At 38.6% G+C, this 14,639-nt stretch overlaps 3 protein-coding genes across 5 annotated transcripts; 2 read left to right on the top strand and 1 right to left on the bottom strand.

The window, feature by feature from the left end:
* Window positions 1-29: 29 nt before the first annotated feature.
* Window positions 30-2,711, top strand: LOC18012286 (BTB/POZ and TAZ domain-containing protein 4). 3 transcript variants are annotated; one of them, XM_006393892.2, is made up of 6 exons: window positions 30-459; window positions 934-1,220; window positions 1,313-1,443; window positions 1,554-1,860; window positions 1,950-2,263; window positions 2,377-2,711. In XM_006393892.2, the coding sequence occupies exons 2-6, from the start codon at window positions 972-974 to the stop codon at window positions 2,519-2,521; spliced, it is 1,146 nt and encodes a 381-aa protein (XP_006393954.1). In that variant the 5' UTR covers window positions 30-459; window positions 934-971; the 3' UTR covers window positions 2,522-2,711. The 3 variants fall into 3 exon arrangements, with proteins under 3 accessions (XP_006393954.1, XP_006393955.1, XP_024007107.1); XM_006393893.2 differs by having other exon boundaries at window positions 51-459; window positions 916-1,220; XM_024151339.1 differs by having other exon boundaries at window positions 52-459; window positions 931-1,220.
* Window positions 2,712-4,952: 2,241 nt separating this feature from the next.
* Window positions 4,953-8,809, bottom strand: LOC18012029 (formin-like protein 6). The gene is made up of 4 exons (XM_006393889.2): window positions 7,186-8,809; window positions 6,897-7,096; window positions 6,104-6,345; window positions 4,953-6,012 (listed from the first exon to the last, which is right to left on the bottom strand). Exons 1-4 carry the CDS (start codon window positions 8,694-8,696, stop codon window positions 5,209-5,211), a joined length of 2,757 nt encoding a protein of 918 aa, XP_006393951.1. The 5' UTR covers window positions 8,697-8,809; the 3' UTR covers window positions 4,953-5,208.
* Window positions 8,810-12,964: 4,155 nt separating this feature from the next.
* On the top strand, window positions 12,965-14,484 carry LOC18011984 (glucan endo-1,3-beta-glucosidase 12). The gene is made up of 3 exons (XM_006393888.2): window positions 12,965-13,076; window positions 13,149-14,234; window positions 14,320-14,484. The coding sequence occupies exons 1-3, from the start codon at window positions 13,025-13,027 to the stop codon at window positions 14,349-14,351; spliced, it is 1,170 nt and encodes a 389-aa protein (XP_006393950.1). The 5' UTR covers window positions 12,965-13,024; the 3' UTR covers window positions 14,352-14,484.
* The last annotated feature ends 155 nt before the right edge of the window (window positions 14,485-14,639 follow it).

The following is a 14,639-nucleotide window of genomic DNA, read 5'->3' as shown; positions in this document are numbered from 1 at the left end:
CAGTCGTGTCTCAATTGATAAAGCGATAATAAAACCACTTGACGAAGCTTTTAACGGATATCAGAAGGAGGAAGAAAAGCCGTAAAGGCGCGTGGATTCTCAGCCGCCCGTTTCGTATCCGTAGGCTCCACGCGCCTCTCGGTGATTTTCGCAGGTGGTGGTGTGTTGATGAAGAAGGAAATATCTTTTAAATTATTGACGAAAAGAAAAAAAAGTGAGAAGTAAAATAAAATTAAAATCCTTCTCGCTTGATTTTTTTTGTTTCAAAATTTTGTCGTGTTCCGCTGTTTTGAGAGTGTGTTTATAAAATGGCAAGAGATCTGTGATCTTTGAAGCTTCTCTGTAGAGTCTCTTCTTCCTCTCGTTCGACGTAGAAAGAGATAAATTTTGTTTTCTCGTAATTTTGATTATCTTGCTCTACGAGGTTCCGTCAGAATCGAGATTGTGGATCGTTTGAAGGTATGTCGCGAGCTTGGAGCATCAATTGATCCCGTTTCTTACATTTTCTGTCGATCTATTTTGAGTTTGCTTTCGAACTATTTTGAGTTTGCTGTGGTCGATCATTAGTTGTTTTGATTTTTGTTGATTGTGTGAGGAACAATTATGGTTTTCAATTGATGAAATCTCGTGGAATCGTGCAAAATGTTTGAAGATTTGATGTTCTTCTGTTTCAATTCCTAATCGTAATTCTTCCTTTGGAAAACTATGGAACATTTTTAAAAAATACTGGAATCTGTTTTCTGAATCAACATTTTTCGTAGAAACGAATCAAATTGTAGACAAGCAGGAAAAAAAAAAAGATTCTGATCATGTTTGGAGTGAAAGCAAGATCTGTCTTGACTTGAGAGCAAATATTACTATTCAGCTTCCAAAAATTTCAATGAATTTTTGTGACTTGACAATCAAAATTTTCAGTTCTGGTTGATGCAGCAGGAAGGAAGATAAGAAAAACAATCAGCCAACAAAGAGAAATGGTGACTGGTTGTGTTGAACTTCATCAATCCTTCAAAGCAGCAGATTCTACTGTGCCAATTCCTCCACCTGTTCCATCGAAATCTGATGGACACCAGAAACGATATGTAGCACCAGGGATCGAGCATAGCTGCGTTTCGACAGCCACAAGAGATATGTGGGATCGTCTTTTCAACGACGGATACAAAGCTAATGTAGTGATCTATACAGATAATGGCGGCATCATCTACGCTCATGCCAACATAATTGTAAGCTCTCCTTAAAACTTCTATGAAACTGTGTTGATAAAAAAAACGAATACAGACTAAGTCTCTCTGTTGCATGGTTTTTCAATTAACAGGGGACTGCTTCGACTGTGATCAAAGGCATGTTGAAGCAAGCCAAAAGACATGGCAAGTGGCATGCAATCTCAATCCGTGGTGTTCCTCATGATGCTGTCCGAGTTTTTATCCGTTTCCTCTACTCCGCTTGGTACAAAATCTAATCCCATTGCATCTACTACTTATTTACTCTGCCTCTTTTTAGCATTGTCTTATCTTAGTATACTGATTAAACCTGATTTTGTTTTTTGTTTCTTAAAGCTATGAAAAAGAAGAAATGAATGAGTTTATCATGCATTTGCTGCTTCTATCACACGCGTACGTGGTTCCTCAGTTGAAACGGCTCTGTGAATGGCATCTAGAACATGGTTTACTTAACACTGAGAACGTAATTGATGTGTTCCAGCTTGCGCTGCTGTGTGATTTCCCCCGGCTTAGCGTCATATCTCACCGTATGATCATGAATCACTTCAAGGAGCTTTATGCCACAGAAGCATGGATAGCTATGCAGAAAAGCCATCCCTTTCTCGAGAAAGAACTTAGAGACTCTGTGATCATCGAAGAAAATGTAAGTGCAAACACTCTTTTTCTTTTTGCTCTACCTCTGTCTCGTTACCAAATTCTAAAAACTTGTATACCTATAAAACATAAACGCAGATGCGGAAAGACAGGATCAGGAAATGCAATGAACGGAGGATTTATTCGCAGCTATACGAAGCAATGGAAGCTCTTGTTCATATATGCAGAGACGGATGTAAAACTATAGGACCACACGATAAAGATTTCAAACCAAACCACGCACCGTGTAACTATCAAGCTTGCAAAGGATTAGAATCATTAATCCGACATTTCGCAGGCTGTAAGCTTAAAGTTCCAGGAGGTTGCGTACATTGCAAGAGAATGTGGCAACTCCTCGAATTGCATTCACGAGTTTGCGCAGATTCTGATCAATGTCGAGTCCCACTATGCAGGTAAAACCCCCAAAATGAAAATAACACATTCTTAACTTTGTTGCATTTACTGTACTATTCAGACCAGAAAATTAGCTCCTGTGTTTGATATTTGTATGGATTTTTGGGATCAGGAACTTTAAGGAGAAGATGGAGAAACAGAGCAAGAAGGATGAGGTTAGATGGAAACTTCTGGTGAGGAATATGTTAGGGACTAAGATAATCGGACGCTCTCCTTTCTTTTTACCGGTGACTAGCTCTTCCTCCTCCGTGTCTTAAACCGTCAGCTCAAAATGGACATCGTTTTCTCAATCCCAAGAAGTCGAGTTTTAAGCGTTTCTTGTGATCTTCTGCTGGAAAAAAAAAGTGTAACATATTAAATTGAATAAATGAAAACATACGGTATTTTGGTCGGCAAAGGGTCAAGATATCTGTATGCTGGTTCTGAGAGTCAAATCCGGTTGGAGGATTTTTTTTTTTTTTTGTCTTCAAAACTCCATAACTTAAGCTTGAGGGGCAAAGCTCGCCGCGGGGGAGAGCCAGGGTGGAGCCGCTGAGCTAACATGGGAGAAGTGTATGCCTCGCGCTCTAGCTGCTTTGGCGAGGCTATCAGCACGGGTATTTCCAGTCCGAGGCACATGAAACAGATGAAAAGAATGGAAAGAACCCACCAAAGACTTGAAATCGTCCAGTTCTGAAGCAAAGGAGGGCCACTCATCAGGCCGATCAATCATAGAGATGAGGTCCATGCAGTCCGTTGCAAAGAGGGAGCAAGCCACACTTTCTCGGGAGATACAGAGCATAGCCCACAGCAACGAGACCAGTTCCGCATGTAGGGGTGATACACAACCATCCGATCCACGCAGACCTAAGAGAATCGAGTTGTCTCCTTGAGCAACCACCCATCCATGGCCGCTTGTTGGAGCTGAATCAAGCCCCGACCCATCGACATAACAAACTGTTTCCAGCGGGGAAGGAGACCTAAGGTCAATCCTGGATGCATCTTCCTCCGAAGAAGTATCAATTGAATTTGCCGATCTCCAAACTTCTTCCTCATAAACAGCGTGCTCTACAATCGCGGTAGGGAGCTCATCAGAGTTGTCAAAAACTTTTTGATTTCGTGCTTTCCACAAGTACCACATGACCCACGGAAAAACGCGAATGTCTTCTTCCCTTGCACCGGAAGCAACCGCTCCCTTATACAGATAGTCCAGGTTGCTATAGAGTGATTCCGAGGTGAAAATATCTGGGGCTGAAGGGATAGAGGATAAAGCCCAGACTTGCTTAGATGGGGGGCATTCAAAGATCAGGTGGTGTTAGGACTCTATCTGCTAAAGATGTCGACTTTCTTTAGCCTGAGACGCAACAAACCAAGATCTGAGACTTTGAATGACAGACAACAGAACACACTTTAAGAACAGAATTCTAAAACAGAGGAAAGAGATTGCAGAGATGATGAAAAAGCAGAAACAAAATGAAAGAAAAGGAGCACACACAGGTTTAACGAGTTCACGCCGTTAAAGGACGCTACATCTCGCCGAGGCTCACCTCGGAATCCACTAGAATCAATAGAGAGCAGCTGTTTACAACAAGAAGAATCAAGAGATCCGCCTATTGCCCTTCACTAGCACTTAGACACTCTTCGATTCTTACTTGTATCAAGAAAACTATTACAAAGTTTATACTAAATGGTTTTCTCTTAGCTACAATCTCTCTAAAACCTCTCAAGTTCTTCTTACATCTCTCTCTATTCCAAAGCATCTTCCTTTTATAGTGCTTAGGCACCAAGGGCTTCCACAAGATCCAGCCGCTTGCTCCAGTCGATCCAAAAACGCTAAACGTCAGTTGTTGTTTCTTGTTTTAGCTGTTGCAGACTGCAGAGCGTGACTTACTGCTTTTATATACACGCGACAATAAGCCCTTAGAGGATAGACAATGCTCTTGTTCTTCTATTTTAAGCAATCGCCATTTCCCCATGTATGTGGTCCCAAAAGTAAATTTACCTTTAGTTCAAAATAGTCACTGCAGTTAACTTCCATTTGTTACCGTTGGGTCATTCAACAAAGAAGAAACTTGCTCATCAAGACATTGTCTCCACAGGTGGTTTATCGTTTCTTCCTCGGCTCCGCAACGATGACAGCTTTTTTCCTTACTTGGTTATTCGTTTCGGTTTTGTGATTTTATCTTTTAAACCCAGTGGCAAAATTTATAATAAGCCGAGTCATCTTGTTGAGAAACAAACAGACGAGACAAAAGAACAGAAGAATCTACCAACTTTATTACGACCCTACTTGCTTTTGTTATTTTTAATACCTCCAAAAATGGGAAACAGAAACGAAAAGATCGTGGTGGGGAAAAAAAAAAATGTGACGCAGAACCGGACAAAAGCAATAAGAAAGAGATAGACGTGTGGTACAAGTTGTACAATAGAATCGGTCTCACTCACATCACATGTTTCTATTTCATTAAATAAGTAATGTTCGAAACATACATTGTCACAAGCCCAAATCCCTATACTCAATTTACACCATATACATATTTTTGCCTTTAAAAAACTCTTTTATTGTTACGTTCGTATTGGATTCTGATTCCTTCTCAACAAGAACCAAAATTCGGAACCTATCTTATTTTGTGATCATCACTTCTACTGAAGAAGACGAATTTTTTGTATTGAATACAGCGTTATGACCAAAAGAAACAATATCTCCACTAAAACGCAAGAAATTACAATATAGTTATATCTATCTATATAAATCTCAACGGCCAACAAAAAAAAAAACTAACAAAGATAAAAAAAGAAGGTTCCTTATTTGTTAACGAAAATTTGATCATTATCTATAGTGTGTTTGTTACTCTCTAAACTGGTGCAAATTCTCCGACTTAACCAACTCAATATCTCCTCCGGTTTGAGAAACACCAATTTAATCCTTGTCTCGGTGGAAAAAACTGTACAGCTTTGTGTTTCGTCACGTAGAAGAGTTGCTGCTTTGTTCATCATCTGAGCTTGTATCTTCTTGTCTTGCTTTATACCTATGAAGAACAGGTAACGAAGCTGTTGCTGAAATCCTGAACGATCTAGCTGAAGCCGAACCCATCGCTGTCGACATTTCTTGCATCGTCTTCACTTCTTTACAAACGTTATCGAGAACTCCGAGGAAGTCTCTTACGACCATGAAGATTCTCAAAGGATGTGCTTCCTCTTTTGCAGCGTCTCCATGGAAATACTCTGTTACTTCTTTAACCATTGACAGAGCTTTTCTTTCTCCTCCTTTGACCTTTCGAATCTCTTCTTCTGCTTCTTTGAGAAACGTTTTCATTGAATCAATGAACTTCCCTTGAGTCATTGTTGTTGTCTCTGTCTTGAGAAAAGATCGGAGTTTATCAAGACCCGTTTCGAGCTTTCTCACGTAACCACTCAGCACATCGGCATCCATTCCGGCTGACTTTTTCACGTTGCAGAGATCTCTACTGAGTCCAGCGACGACCTGTAATCCTTGCTTTCTGAAACCGTCTTTGCTTCCTTGGAGGATGGTTTCATCTATTGTTGCTGTTGTTGTTACCTCAGATTTTGTGATTTCTTGGACGACAAAGTGAAGCAATGTGGTTTTGCCATCAACTCCTTTTATGTCTACAAGTTTTAAAAGTGTATCGAGTTTGAAGGCTTTGGCATCTCCGCGATTAGTGCCAACGTTCATTCGGTTTCCTGTCCTTAAAGTAGCCTCGAGGAGCTTAAGAAATAGCCTGCTTGCTTTTAATTCTAAGCTTGCTTCCTAGAAAGCAACCAAGGGATGGAACAAAAAAATTAGGACAATTCGTTTTGGAAATTGAATTATCAAATGTCTTTATGAGTGACTAACTAACCTCTAGTGTCTGGAAAGAGTTCCTTAGATACTTGACTTCTGCATCAAAGTTGGCTCTATACAACATTGCTTCAACTCTTTTGAATGCAAAAGGGATATCGAGAATGGTTTTGAGGAATCTCTCGGCTGTTCCTAGTTTCGAGACATCACCAGAGTACTCTCGGAGTTTTATCTCTTCCTCCTTTGTTGGAGCCATTTTCACCAAAGTCTCTAGAAGCTCCGCACCTAAGCTCTCGGGATTACCTGTTACCACCGTGCCACGGATTTGATTAGATTGAAATAACAAGTACCACAAATGCTCATGCGTCTAAGAACAATGCATAACTGAAATCATTTTTGTTTTGACAGTCTTAATGATTGTGAACTATATAGCTCTACATCATGCTAGCCGCTCCTGTAAAATTACAGGATGACCCTTTTTCTCCCTCTAGATGCAGTTTTTTTCTTCATTCATAAGTAGCACAATCATGTTAAAAGCAATATAAAGCAGAGAAAATCATTTCATATGTCTTTGTTCTTTGCAATGATTACAACTTGTGGCCTAATCTTATTTAGTATTATCTAGCTTTTTAACATTAATACCTCTGATGAACATCTCTCTATTACCGTTCCTACGACTCAAAAGATCTCAATTTGCTCATCAAGGCATTAATACTCAAAATTTGGTTATGTACAGAACAGAGGAACCTAAATGTATATAGCTAATCACGATCAAGGCAAATGCCAATCCTTCTTTATGAAAATGGAACTTTACCCCAAGTAAGTAATGAATCAAATGGGAGACAAAAACTTACCATCTAAAAGAGCTTCTGACACCTCTTCACGTGTTACATTCAGAGCTCTTAAGAGGATTGCAATGTTCTGCGCTTTCTTTGGATCAAGTACTCTGTTCTCAATCTCAGCAGGAGGCATCACTGACCTTTTCACAGGTTCCTTTGAAGCTGCACTTCCTGAGTTGCAACCAAACAGATGCTCCATCCTATCCTCGTTCAATCTGTTTAATACCAATAAGTTCTAAGAAGTTATTGCAAACGTCAAACTCATGCCATGTGACACAACAATGTAGAGGACAGTGATACCCACTGGAATGAGCTTGATTTGAGCTGGTCCCAAACTGTGGCTCGATCAGAGCTCGCGCGTACTTTGTCCCAGTGGAGTGGCTTTAACTTTGGCCTGCTTGGATCCGTGTCCCCTTCTCCTGTTTTCTCAAGAGACCTGGTTGGTTCACTATTGGTCTCTTCAACAGCTTTCGATTGAGGACTTGGAGTCTTGAATGCTTGTTTTCTTGAAGGATCATCTGACTTTGTCGGATTGGTTGCTTCGGAATTGCTGAGTTTTCGTGGTAACTGGAAATCTCTCTGCCGTATCTGAGGAGGTGGAGGAGGACAAGGAGGAGGAGGTGGAGGTGGAGGTGGAGTATGGAGTGGAGGAGGGGACCGCCGTGGAGGACCAGGAGACCTATCCTGCGTAATCGCCTGAAACGCCGCCCTATTCGGTGGCGGAGGAGGCTGAGAGAACTTGGGCTTGTTCTGTGAATAAGGAAGCTGATGTTCATCACTTTCCAAGCCCCTTAGAGGTGGAGATTGAACAGACGGCGGTTTCTGCTTTATCGACGGGATGATAACGTGCTTCATCTCCGGCGATCGAGAAGCTGCGGTTCCAGCTGATCCAAACTTCGACCTCGGAGAAGTCCTCTTCGAATGAGGATTTGAGCCAAAGGAGTGGCCATTGCTGTTGCCGGACCGAGGAAATGCCGTGTAGTAACCGTCATCGCTGCTAATCGCAGATCCGTGCGGCGTGTAGAACGTCGTGTCGCGGCATTCATCGTCGGAAGATGGAGAAGAAGGAGATAAAGCCGACGGAGAGTTCTCAGACGGTTGCGGCTTAGCTAACGGTGGAAGTGGTTGAAGCTCTGGACTCGGCCGATAGCGATCCGATCTCTTAGCCGAATTCAATTTCCGGTACGGAGATGAATTAACATGTGCGCAACTTCCGCCATGAGAATCGCTCGCCGATTCACGGCTGGGTTCAACGGTTCCCATGTAGAGAAATGTAGAGGATGTAGTCGGTGGTCTTGGATCTTCTTGGAATCTTCGGGAACCGCCATCGCCTCCTCCACTAACGAGTTTCTGAGTATCGCTCGCGTGCTTTACTTTATGCCGGTACAAGAAGAAAGCTAGAGCTGAAAGCATACCTAGCGTGACAATTCCAACAGATATGACGATCGCAACTTTCTTCCCAGGTTTCGCCGGCTGAGTTGTAGCCGTCGGAATCGGTAACCCGCCATTGACAGCAGCGGAAGCAGGAGGCGGAGGAGGAGGATACTGACTCTGGTCAGGCGTAGACGGATTCTCTGGGAAAAATGGCTGATCGGGAGTGTCCAGAGGTATAGGAGGAGACGGTGTCGATTCGAAATCCGGTGGAGGAGTAGTCTCGGGGAAAAGCGGCTGATGAAGAATTCTTCGATGAATCTCACTACCAAGTCGAGTTAGCTTCACGCCATTGCTTCCAGCAAGGATAACAGAGGATGAAAATAGGGATACAAAGATCGAGTAGACAAGGAAGAAGAAGAATATCGATTGAGGAGCTCTCATGGCGAATTCTGATTAACCGTTTTACAATTCTCCTCTCTCTCTATATTCATCTTCTACCTTTTTCCTGCCTTTTTTTTTGTTTTGAGGTCTCTCAAGATACTTTTTTTTATGTTTTCCTTCTTCTTCAGATCGTATCTTCAATGGAAAGAAAAAAATAAGAAATAGTTTTTGAAAAAGAAGAAAAAAGGTGAAAAAGTGAAAGTTGTGAGAGCAGAGGAGAGGAAGCGAAAGTTCGTTTCGTTTCAAGATCTGAGATTTAAGCTGCTGACGTCAGCATTCCGGGATCGTTTAAGCTACTTTTACCTCCTTTAATTATCCGTTAATCAGTAACTGTATTAGAGTAATTTAATTATCCATACATATTCTTTAAAACCTAGTTGCATTATTTGTGTGCGACAAACATATGTTAAAAACAAATAAATATATAAATATGTAATATTACTATTTATTTACTAGTTGCAGTGTGAACAATTTGGAGGAGGTCGACGACAATAAAATGAAGAGTAGAGACAGCCTCACATTTCACATCAAAGCTTCGGGGATTTTGACTACTAAATTGTAATAAAAATTCAACCCTAATTAAACTATGGATGGACTCTCATGGTCATGTACTCATGTTGCTTTACATTTCATTTCATTTTGTAATTCCACACAAAAAAATATTTTAATTTGGAATCCTCATCTAATTTCGGCTTCGCTGCTTAAAGACGAAAATGTCCCTAAATCTCTGTATTAGTAAATTTTAACGGAGAATGTGACTGTCCTTTTCTGTCCAACGTAGAATTTTCCGACTTTGATTCGTTGATACCAAGACGGAGGAAAAAGACACGTACATACCATTCCATAATCGACTTTTCGATTTTATTTCTTCATTTCCCATATTGATTTTATTCTCATTATTAAATACTACAATTACAATTAGAAACAAATAATAACTCCAGCTTCAGACGCCAGGTTAAAAAAATTCCTGTTTAAGAACAAACAACAATAACTAAAATTCGACTGATTTTATAGCCGGAAAGCCAATCCTCTGTGGTCCACTCCACCGTAGGCCATTATAAGGGCCAACAATTCCAATTTTCATAAGACTTTCGATTACCACAAATATCTGTTTCGATTTTAAGATGAATTGTTAAGTTATTGGTAAATAGTAATTTTAGCTTTGTCTGAAATAATATACTATCAATTTTTTTCCTATGAATATAAGAAACAATACATCCAATGTATTGTTTATTTGTTTTGTTTGAGAATTCAAAAATGCAGCTTGAAAAAACTAAACAAACTTTACTTGCCTCGTCTTGCAACGAATTTCACAGACAGGGGGCTTTTTTTTACATGAAATGGGTTATACGTGTATAAATCAAGTTTATGACGAGTCTATTATATTTAGAATAAATATAAAAAAAAAGATGTGAATAAAAAGAAGAAAGAAGACCCAATCACATAATTTTGGAATAAAGTGACACAACGGGCTCAACGTTACATCCCTATCTTTTATCTTTCCTTTTGTTTTTTTTGTTTTTGCTTTTATTCTTTCAAATTTTCGTTTCTTTTGTGTTTTGGGTAAAAGAAAATAAATGGTTTATAGATCCACCGACTCTCAGGCTATTGTTTATGTTTATTAATGGTAATTGACAAGTATAGACAAAGGGGTAAGCATAGGGGTGAGCACGGAGTGGATATCCTGGATTTTAGGGATATTCGTGATCCGTTCCGCTCCATCCAGATAATCATGTTTTCGATCCGTATTCGTTCCGTAATTATTCAGATATCCGTTTTCCGGATATCCGCCAAAAATCTGAATATTTGCCAGATATCCGATCCGCTTCACAAAAATATTTAAATAATAATATATATAAAATAAATATTAAAAATTCAAAATTTAGTTAAAAATAACAATATTTTCTTTTAAAAAAATATTTTTTCTTAACTTTTTAAGTTTTAATATTTATAATAATCAAATTTATAAACAAAAACTTACAAAAATTATATTTATATATAATAATTATACATTTTATATGATTTATTATATATTTATATATACATATATATTTATACTGGAGCGGAGCGGATATCCGTCTTAATTTTTTTTAATATTTGTGATTTGTTTCGTTTTTAACAGATATTATATTTTAGTATTTGCTTTGCTCCATAAAATTACGGATATCCAGATTTTTCGGATCGAATCGAGACGAATAACGGATTAAAGCAAATATAACTAATATTTTGCCCAGCCCTAATCAAGCACACGCTCTCTAGCGTTTTCCTTTATTTTTTGCTTTTCCTCTTTTTTTTTTTTTAACAAGTAACTTTCTCATTATCTTTCATCTTTATACCTTTTTTCAATTTTCATTTTCATTTTCATTTGCGGGATGCCCCTTTTCTTCCACTTGGCATTTACTGATTTACATATGTGCTCTTTTTCAAATTTCACTAACAAACAATGCATGAAAGTTATGACTAGTGTTGGACACGGCGAGGGTATCCTAAAATTTAATGGTATTTTAAGTTGTTTTAACTATACTTCTAACTTTTAGCTGCTCTGTGTAAAAATTGGCTTGTACATAAGTACATTGTCAACAAGAAGAAACAAATTTTCTTCTTGGCAAAAAAATATTCCAAGGCCAAAGGAAAAAGGTTTTCTTATATTCCACGTAAACATAAAATCTACTGAGCACTTGTGTTATAGATATACTTAAAGCTCAAGATAAATAATATTCTTCAACACTTTTGTACTCATTTTTCTGTCATTATTGTCACTCTTTGATAATTCTATTGAGAGAAGCCAGAATTACGAAATGATTACAGTTTTTAGTTAAGTGTTATTTTTAAAGAAGAAAGAGTCGTGAATGTATTCAATACTAGAGTTTCAAACAAACAAAAATACTTACATGACTAATGTCGTAAAATAACCATATTTTGACCAACAACTATACTTCTGAATTAGAACGAAAAAAATACTTTTAAATCGAGTAAAGAGAAATTAACGTTGGATAAAACTATTAGAAGCATGTAATGAACTAATGATACCGACAGATCCGAGAAGATCACGGGTCGGATGGGTCAATGCTTTAAATTCACTGTCATCTGCTTAATTTTTAGTTCTATTTTAATCATCTGGTTTATTAAATATTAATAATTGGTGGTAATCATGACAAAGCTACTAGACAAATCCCTTCCTAGTGTTGTCATAATGATTATGACGGGATAATCAAAACGTTCAAAGCAATTTTAGAATCCCACACCGGGTTCACTCAATAATACCAGTTTAATCGCAACCTCTTAAATTAATTAACTCGGAATGAAAACAGCTTGTGAATCTTAGAACAAAGAACCGACGAACAAATGGTCTAATTTGGGCCATGGTTAAGGCTATATTTAAGGGCCTAAATGAAGCCTATTATGTGCCAATTCTACCGAACCACTTGAGGCCTTCGAATAATACGAATATATGAATGAACTACCATTAAAGTAATAAAGTCCATCAAAATGTTTACCAAGAGCTACTTTTTTTCCACGTCATCGAGGACCCACGATTATTATGCCTTCCGTGAATTTCCCTCTTCTACGGATTCCAAAGCCGATAACGTTTTGTTTATCCAATGATCTTTTATGTTCGGACCTCATTTCTTTTCTTCAAATAATACTCCAAAAAAGTATCCGTTTAAGCTGGATTATCAACTGATCCGATCCAAAATCTAATTATATTAATCAATCTGAAAACTGAAAAATGTTATATTCTAATAAAACAGATTTTTTTTGTTGTCTATATCCAAAATATTTAAACCCAACAAAATCTCCTTGAAAAAAAATACTAGTTAATAATAATCAAACACGGACTAAAACCGAACAAAACGATTTACACCTTATCGTTGTTTTGGTTCACCCCTGAAATTTGGAACCCAAAACATAGCCAAAACAAAATATGGATTAAAAGAAAACACATCTATCCAGTGAACAGTCAACAGTCAAACAAATGAACAATGTAACCAATTTTTTTCTTGTATGTGCCCACAAAAGACACGTGTCACAACGTTATGGTTTTTTAAAACCGAAAAATTCAACGTTTCAACGGCATTATTTTTCATGTCATTGTGAGACGCCATTTTTGTAGATATCCTGAAAATATCAAAATAATACAGATTTCCAACCCAATAATAACAACAGTCACTAAGCAATATTTCCCCCTTTTTCTTTTGCTCCCTGAAAGAAAAATTGTTTTGATTCTCCATCTGTACCCTTTAAAAAAACCATCTTTTTATAAACTTCTTATATGCTGAGAAAAAAATCAAACACAAGTAAAGAAAAGAAACTGTGCCAAAGCAAAAATGAGACATCTTCTTTACATTTTCTTCCTCATTCCCTTTCTCTGTTTTGCAGGTAAGAACCCACAAATAAATCGCTAAAAGATTGTTTTTTCTTTTGCAACTCATAGCTATAATCTCAATGCAGGAGCTGGTCAAGAATCAACACCCATTGAAGCTCTGAATCTCCATCAGAGAGTCCTTCAACTTCGTCAAACTGCTGATCTTGATCTAGCTGTTTCTGTGAGTGACAACAGAACCATTACTGAGATTTCTTCAAGCATCATTGAAGCTGAAACTTGGCTTAAAAACCATGTTCTCTCTCGCTACCCTTCCACCAAAATCACCACCATTGTTATCTCTCCCCCTGATTCTTGCCAAACCACACAACACAAACCCAGCTTTGATCTGCTTTTGTCATCTTTGAAGAACCTATACCATTCTCTTACAAGATGGGGTCTTGAGCAGAACATCAAAGTCTCCTCTGGCTTCTCTTACCAATGCTTTAACAAACCGGAAACCCTTAAATATCTTGAAATGTTCAAGCCTATTTTTGTCTTTATCAAATCCATAAACTCCACTTTCACCATAAACCCACCTCTAAATTTCCTTTCTTCACCTGATAATCATCTTGATTTGCTTCGTTCCGTGGAAAAGTTCGGATCTCTGAGATTCAACAAGGTGAATATCTTAAACCCTGAACCAGAAGAAGCTACAACGACGACGACAAGAAGAAATCTGAGATCTTTAATCGACTTTAGCAGAAAAATCACAGTCAATTTCCCAACACTACCCTCTCCATCACCGGAAAGCTCACCGATTCACTCCTCAATCGGATCTCCACTTAGAAACCCTAAACCCCCAGTTTCCTCCCCTCCCCAATATTCGCCGGAGAAATCTCCATCACCTCTTTCGAGTCCAGGGCTCTCACTTCCGCCGTGCATTCGTACTCCGGCGCCGTCTCCGTCACCGGTGAATAAGAAGGACGTGGAAGGGCTGTGGTGCGTGGCGAAACCGAGCGTAGCGGCGGAGACATTGCAGCAATCTTTGGATTTTGCTTGCGGGCAAGGAGGAGCTAATTGCGATGAGATCAAGCCACAAGGGATATGCTTCTACCCAGACACGGTCATGGCTCACGCCTCTTATGCTTTCAACAGTTACTGGCAGAAGACTAAGCGAAGCGGAGGCACTTGCTCTTTCGGTGGCACCGCCATGCTTATTGCAACTGACCCTAGTAAGTATACATCAGTTTTTACATTAACATTTCGATAGACAAAATAAATTGCAAGTTTATGATTCTCATCATTTGTTTTTCGCAGGTTATCAGCATTGCCGATTTGATCTGACTTGAGGTTTGTCGGACAATGGAAGATCTACATGGAAGCTAGAAGAAGGAATATTTTCTCGTAATTTATTAGTTTTAAGAATCTGTAGGTTTGTTGTTAATTGGGGTCTCTTATCATTCGGTTAATCAAAATGGATGGTCCTTCATTTTCACTTTTTCCTTTATTTTGAAGATAAAAATGAAAAAATATTCTCCAATGGTGCTTCAATTTCATCTTCATTTTTTTAAGGTGAACTTTTTTATTTACAAAATATATCTTTAACTTTGCAGATGCTTTGTTTTATACTCAAACAA

This window comes from Eutrema salsugineum, unplaced genomic scaffold, assembly GCF_000478725.1.
Source record: "Eutrema salsugineum unplaced genomic scaffold, Eutsalg1_0 scaffold_6, whole genome shotgun sequence".
Lineage (NCBI taxonomy): Eukaryota > Viridiplantae > Streptophyta > Magnoliopsida > Brassicales > Brassicaceae > Eutrema > Eutrema salsugineum.
The sequence above is the reverse complement of the archived record's forward strand: the minus strand, read 5'-3'. Positions and strand labels throughout refer to the sequence as shown.

Bases quoted from the DNA above. Each gene is read 5' to 3' on its own strand.
- LOC18011984 (XM_006393888.2), top strand. From the start codon at position 13,025: ATGAGACATCTTCTTTACATTTTCTTCCTCATTCCCTTTCTCTGTTTT. The intron at 13,077-13,148 runs GTAAGAACCCAC...ATCTCAATGCAG, and splicing joins TCCCTTTCTCTGTTTTGCAG to GAGCTGGTCAAGAATCAACA. The intron at 14,235-14,319 runs GTAAGTATACAT...TGTTTTTCGCAG, and splicing joins GCTTATTGCAACTGACCCTA to GTTATCAGCATTGCCGATTT.
- LOC18012286 (XM_006393892.2), top strand. From the start codon at position 972: ATGGTGACTGGTTGTGTTGAACTTCATCAATCCTTCAAAGCAGCAGAT. The intron at 1,444-1,553 runs GTACAAAATCTA...TGTTTCTTAAAG, and splicing joins CGTTTCCTCTACTCCGCTTG to CTATGAAAAAGAAGAAATGA. The intron at 1,861-1,949 runs GTAAGTGCAAAC...ACATAAACGCAG, and splicing joins CTGTGATCATCGAAGAAAAT to ATGCGGAAAGACAGGATCAG.
- LOC18012029 (XM_006393889.2), bottom strand. From the start codon at position 8,696: ATGAGAGCTCCTCAATCGATATTCTTCTTCTTCCTTGTCTACTCGATC. The intron at 7,097-7,185 runs GTGGGTATCACT...GGTATTAAACAG, and splicing joins CTCAAATCAAGCTCATTCCA to ATTGAACGAGGATAGGATGG. The intron at 6,346-6,896 runs GTAAGTTTTTGT...CGGTGGTAACAG, and splicing joins GTCAGAAGCTCTTTTAGATG to GTAATCCCGAGAGCTTAGGT.